General features: G+C 39.9%; 1 protein-coding gene across 1 annotated transcript; it reads left to right on the forward strand.

Annotated features, from left to right (window-relative positions):
• Window positions 1–1962: 1962 nt before the first annotated feature.
• hes6 (hes family bHLH transcription factor 6) lies at window positions 1963–3953 on the forward strand. The gene is made up of 4 exons (XM_046052657.1): window positions 1963–2318; window positions 2415–2501; window positions 2645–2726; window positions 3039–3953. The coding sequence occupies exons 1-4, from the start codon at window positions 2244–2246 to the stop codon at window positions 3458–3460; spliced, it is 666 nt and encodes a 221-aa protein (XP_045908613.1). The 5' UTR covers window positions 1963–2243; the 3' UTR covers window positions 3461–3953.
• The last annotated feature ends 2678 nt before the right edge of the window (window positions 3954–6631 follow it).

The following is a 6631-nucleotide window of genomic DNA, read 5'->3' on the forward strand; positions in this document are numbered from 1 at the left end:
TGGATATACTTGAATGTTTAAAGCTGTTTAGGGTGAAAACATAGAAATGTATTTCCCGTTTGTTGATATTAGACTACGTCGTGCCCTTATTCTGAAGGCCACTGCCCAATATGGTAGCGCTTTCCGTATTTTATTTAAAGCTGCATCTCCTCTTCTCAACCACGTTCTCAACACTATCATCCGGAAATGTAGGGATGTTTTAAACTCTCAGCCAGCTATTACATTGCAGTAAAGTTATCATAAGGGCACTACTACTACTACTACTACTACTACTGATAAAACTATAATAATGGTACTACTACTTCTACTAAAAAACATTATCTTTCTGCACTTATTCATGGGCTCATAAAGGCATACAGTGTTGTACAGTACAGCCTACTGTAAATTACCCTACATTACCCTGTACATTAACCCTACATTTTAAAAATAGGCCACTGCATGTGGTTACAAAGTGGGGCATTAGTGTCTCAGATAATATCTTAAAATAATTATACAAAATCTCATCTGATGTCTAATTTCATGAATAAAACTTGTGGATCACTGCAAACCAAACTACATGTACTAACACATATGTCCCCTCGAAATGCAAATTGCACAACACATGCAAATTTGCACAGACATGCACACAGCTCTAGTCACCATATGTGAATAGTCATGACAGTGTGTCCATATGACTCACTACAGACATAATCCACGCACTGTGTTACATTTGAACAATATAAGAAATTTGAGTTGATGATAGGACAATAGCATTTTCTCAAAAGACAAATTATAGCCTAGTAGAACAGGCAATGGACTACAGGGGTCTATTTTTCTGTTTGTCAGTAAAACAGAGCCAGCACTGTTTCAGGCTGCTTGTTGGGCTTCAGGCTCTTTACACTCTTTACATATGAGAATGATGTACTTGACAAATGGCTCATATCATCTAATTAACATTAGTTTGTTGCTGTTTTTTACAGGAGTGGAGAACTAGCCTAGTCCTCATAAGTGGACTGATGGCTCACAATCAAGCATGAAACAGGCCCAGCTGACTAATGATGCAATGTGAGAATTGGCAGATATATGGCCTATAGTGGTGGCACACATTTAAAGAGAGTGCTTAAGTAAGTTTACCTAAAAGGGTAAATGTTAAAGTGTTGGGAGGAGCTTGATATTGATAGATATATGTGAAGGACTGGGTACAATGTTTTACAGCCTGTTGTCATGCATTTCTATCCTTTGAAAAATGTTTTATTATTTTTACTGATTTAATTAATTACATTGTATTTGTTTCAGCAGTGGCTACAGAAGTTGTTGACCATTTTTGGGGCCCTTTCTGGTAGAATTGATCTCAACAGATGATATTTTTAATCTCCCTGCACTCATGTGCCTCTTGGGAATATTCACTTGAATGCCCCCTCAAGTCGGAACAACAACTTTTTGTATTGCAAACCCAGTCCCAGTGCAATGCTACATACATACCAGTGGTTAAATGTAAACGAATAGCGAAAAAAACAAACAAGTCGGAACAACAACTTTTAGTACAGGAGTTCCCGAGATGGCCTCGTCTTACGCCAAAAATGTTTTTTTTTTTTTTATCAATTCATGTAGTGCATATGCCTCTTTATATGCACTATTGATAATAGTAATTTAAAATATAGTAGACCTATGTAACAATTTGTTGTTGTCCATGTAGACTGAGCTAGATTATTTATTTATTAGGATATAAAAAGTCAGTTAAAGCAATGTTTTAAGGAATTTATTGATGCAGCAACAAATATGGGACAAAAATCACAAAATAAACTGTATACTGTTGTAGCATACTTGGATAGCAACGTAACATACATAACAACCCATATGGTATGTAAAAACGGCCATACTGTTTTCACATTAGTCTGAAGAAGGACTTGCCAACTCGAGAAATGTGACCATCCGAGGATCACGTGAACGCAGCACCTGAAGTTGGGGACAAAAAAGCTAACGACCACTGATGATTGGCGGTTACGAGCGTTGCGCGCCCTCGATGTGTTTTACTCTCGTAGCCGGTTCACCCATTCACATGTAAATGAACTGCCATGTATACCTAGTTCTTGCCCCCTCGGAGCAGCATTAAGGAGCCCAGTCTCTCTGCAAGCTTTGTTGGCCGCTGGGATCGCCCGGCCATCTGTCCCACCCATTGACAAGCTGTAACGGCTCTTTGGATTACACACACCACGCTCCAGTCCAGTGGTCTTCTGGCAGCGCCTGGGTTAAACTCCAACAACATGGCCCCCATCCGTAACAACAAAAACGGAGTGGACAGAGGTGATAACTGCAGTGGGATCAAACCCGACAGAAAGGTAAGTGCCTTGAGCACTTAAAGCCAGTATTTCTCTTTAAACTTGACCGATAACTGACAAAGTAACTCCATTGTCCATAACGTACTGTTTTGGCAGATGAGGAAACCTCTGGTCGAGAAGAAAAGAAGGGCTCGCATCAATGAAAGTTTACAAGAACTCAGAGTTCTCATCGCGGATACAGACGTAAGATAGTGTGTTTATATTTTAAGGCCATTGTTTTATGTAGTGTTGTTCCTCAAAATGAACCTAATTGATGGCTTGTTTTAGCTAGCTTGTGTTACCAGTGCTTGTGGCTTAGGTTTTCTTGTTTTTGCCAACCGCTGCAGTTGCAATCAAAGATGGAGAACGCCGAAGTGCTGGAGATGACAGTGAAACGTGTGGAGAGCATCCTGCAAAACCGGGCTCAAGGTAACGTTAAACACTATTTACCTTTAGACCTAGAGTATTTTCATTAAATATTTTACTTTTCACCAAAATGTTTAAACTTTAGCATATTACTTACATGCCATTCTCCTGCTGAACAATATAGTTATTTAAAACTAACCTATAACAGTTAGCGCATTAATATTTTAATCAACTGTACTGCAGTCACAGGTGTGCGTGCACATTTTCGATCGCGGCTCAGCCAATCAGAACAGAGTCTGACGTTTGTAACTGACTGTTTGTAGTTTAGTTTTGCTAATTACTGAGCTAACGGTTGTTTATGTCATCTTTCCGCAGAAGTGGACGCCGTGAACCGGGAGGCCTGTGAGCGGTTTGCTGCAGGCTACATCCAGTGTATGCATGACGTGCACACTTTTGTGTCCACCTGTCCGGGAATTGACCCAGTAGTAGCCGCGGAGCTGCTGAACCACCTCCTGGAGAGCATGCCCCTGAACGACGAAGAACCCCTCAGGGTGGTGCTACCGGACACGGTAGCAGAGTGCCTCGGCAGCAACAGCACTTGGTCCCTGTCTGAGAGCATGTACACAGCCCTGCTATCCCCAGCCCCCTCCACCATCTCCACCGATGATCTCTGCTCTGACCTGGATGAGACTGACTCAGAGCAAAGTCATGTTTCTTCTTCAGAGGAGGCTGACAGCCAGGATGTATTGAGCTTGCCCTCCTTAATTCACTCCAAGTCAGTGTGGAGGCCATGGTAGATCATGTAAAAAAGGAAAGGCATGTTTTAAACTACAGTAAATGATTTATTGCTTTGTGTTAGGATGTTTTGTGGGGTAAGCCTCAGTAGTTACATGACAAATGCACTGCTGAGATGACAACTTTCAAATGTGTTGAAAGGCATCTGAGAAGCTCTTTGTAATTATTGGGGAACTACAAAAAAATCCTAAAATGTATTTAATAAAGTGTGTAATAAAATCTGTGTTGCAGAGGTCAGAGACCTCTAGGGTCTTCATTTGGAAGTGTATTGGTCTTGTATGGGCCTGCCTTCAGTGAAGGGGTAAATGCATTGTGTAAATATTTACTTGTTGAATATGACTGGGCTGTATAGACGTTAACTGTCCCACTAGAAATGAGTTTTGTTAGTCGTGTAAATTATTTTATGTAGGATGTGTTTAACTTTGTATTTATAAGTGTCATGATTGTTAGTAGGCTACCTCACCTCATACGTTTCAATAAATCTTTTTGACAAACTATTTGTCTTAAATTCTATTTGTGCAGCAACTTCAAAAAAGCCACATTCCACACACAAGGATCCCACTATCCACCCACCCACGGCTGTTTCCAGGATATTAGTTATTACTCTGCAATTGTGGACCATTTGTGTGCACTTTCTCTCTCTCCAAGATCCTTTAGCACATCGTAGGCATTTGTGAGGTGTGAAATGAGTAATCCACTCACTCCTTATATAGGCCTAGCTGAGGACTTGACAAATGGGTTTTATAACTCTACTTGACTGCAGCTTTTTTTATGTTACAGTTTTAAAATAACATGGGAACAAAGAACTTGCTCAGTCATGGGTCTGGGCTCTAAATAAAGCCACCACAAGTGTCTTTGTATCAACGGATCAGTTTTTTTTATTATAGTGTACTGTATATGGGGCTTTCCTGCAGGGCAATACACATGTATGTTTTCCTCTCCATCTGTAAAATGTATACACACCATCTTATACTAGCAAAAGAAAGGGGGTCAAAGTCCCATGCTAATTCAGAGAAAGACATTGAAAGCTTGTGTCTGCATGACCTCTGTGGTCCTGGTGAGAGCCTCAGACACTGTTCTGCCTCTGGACTATCAGCTGCTATAACCACAATTGAATAAGAAAAGACAGCAATCCTGAGCTCAGCCTTGATCCATCTCTCATCAAATGCCCCTCCTCTGGTGTTCCTGTGATGTCCACTCCAAGTGTCACTTTTTACACTACTATGGTCTTAAAAACACCCTAGTGAGAGAGATCTTTGGTGAAATGACAAGAAAAAGATTAATACAGAGAGCCTGGGATTATAGTGGTGCATGTATCCCATTTAGCCTAACATATGTCCAGTGTTGGAAAGTAAGAACTCAAGTACTGTAATTAATTCATTGTAGGTACTGTGTATTTTATGCTTCCCCACTACATTTCAGGGGGAAATATAGTGGGCTTACTTCCCGAATGCTAAAATTACAGCTACTATGCAGATGGTCAATGTGATTAATTATTATAGGTTAAACTCAAACAAAAAAAAAGTAGGCTAGTTAAAATTAGCTGGACCAGCAACAACACACTACACACGCACTTTACTTGAGTATTTCCATTTTATGCTACTTTAAACTTCTACCTAACTACATTTCAGAGTAAACATTTGTAGCTTACTTTTTACTCCGCTACATATATCTGACAACTGAGAACTACTCAGGCTACTTTCAGGATTGAGACTTTCATAGCCTACAAAATGCTGCTTACTTGACAATGTATAAAATAATGATAACCATAACAATAACAACAACAGGCTAATAACAAATAACAATAGATAATGGTATAAGCTTTTTATTTTATTTTATTTTTTAATTTGCTAGGCCTACTAGCCTAGTTTGACTTTAATAATTAGAAGTGGTCTAGGTTTTTCCACCACTGCAGATTTCACAAGAGCTGACAAAATTATAGCCTAAATTATTATCCTTTTAACTGTTTAACTCCCAGAAAGTTACTGAAAAGAAAAAAGGAAGGTTATTCCAGGACGACGCGAACTTGCTCCGCTCCGATCTGAGTGTCTGTGCAGGGACTACACCGGATTTGTGGGTCCCCGGAGGTGCAAATGACCGCTGCAGGAGGGCAGTTTGTTAATTTTCGCACCTCGTCCTCAACTTGGAAGTACGAAGGTGTGAACAGTGGATGAGCGGAGCGGAGCGGAGGGGAGGGGCTTCGTCGCTTTGATCAGGCCTGCTAATCCGTGGAGTGTCTGCAGAGAACACACCACAAACAACATTGTTTCAGCGCTCGGCCGGACAGCCATTTGCATTGGGAAGGTGAATGTCACGACTTCAGGATGGAGAACAAAATCCATCTTTTTTTTTTTTTTTTTTTAAACATTAGGCCCATGTTTATAACTTAATTAGCTTTAAAAAAAAAATCATATTTATCATCTATTCTTATTGGCATCTGCAAACACTAAAACGAGAAAGTAGAACATGTCACTGCAGTTTTTCTCCCCTGTCCTCACAAAAGATTAATAAACACTTTAATTTGTGATTGTTTAGCATTAAAACATTTTCATTCAGTAATGCTCCCTCCTCACCATCTGTCAAGCATCGTTCTGCTGCAAACAGCCAATAATGTCCTATAGGTCGTTTATACTAGTTGGCCCATTAACAGCTGCAATCTTGAGTTAGTCCAGTATTTGTCCAACTTAACATAATATGCTGAAAGGGCAAAAGTCAATTCAAACGTCATGTTTTATGCAAGGAAGAAACAGTTTCAAGCAGTTACACACACACACACACACCCCTTATCTGTAAATTAGGCAACACTTTATTTAGATAAAATTTACCCAACATCACCAAATATCTTCCATTAAAAATGAGAAAAAAATTAAATAAATAAAAAGGTACCTTGTTTTCGGTGTCTGTTCAAATAACAGACAGATGACTAATTCAGAAAAATGTTCAAGTTGCCAAGAAGAGCACTGTTTTGTTGATAAGCTTCAAAGTGAAGGAAAGCTCTCCACACAGTCACTTGGCATCTGTCTGAGCTGCTTTACACCAGTGCAATAACCCTAAAGTTTGACTTCTGAAGCGGCCACGTTTGTTCTGAAAAATCATCAGCTTCAGTCACTTCCACAGGATGCTCAGGATGCTCTTTTCCATATTTATGAGGGCCAACATCAGACCATTTCAAG

The sequence above is a fragment of the Micropterus dolomieu genome, linkage group LG06, assembly GCF_021292245.1.
Source record: "Micropterus dolomieu isolate WLL.071019.BEF.003 ecotype Adirondacks linkage group LG06, ASM2129224v1, whole genome shotgun sequence".
In the NCBI taxonomy this organism is placed as follows: domain Eukaryota; kingdom Metazoa; phylum Chordata; class Actinopteri; order Centrarchiformes; family Centrarchidae; genus Micropterus; species Micropterus dolomieu.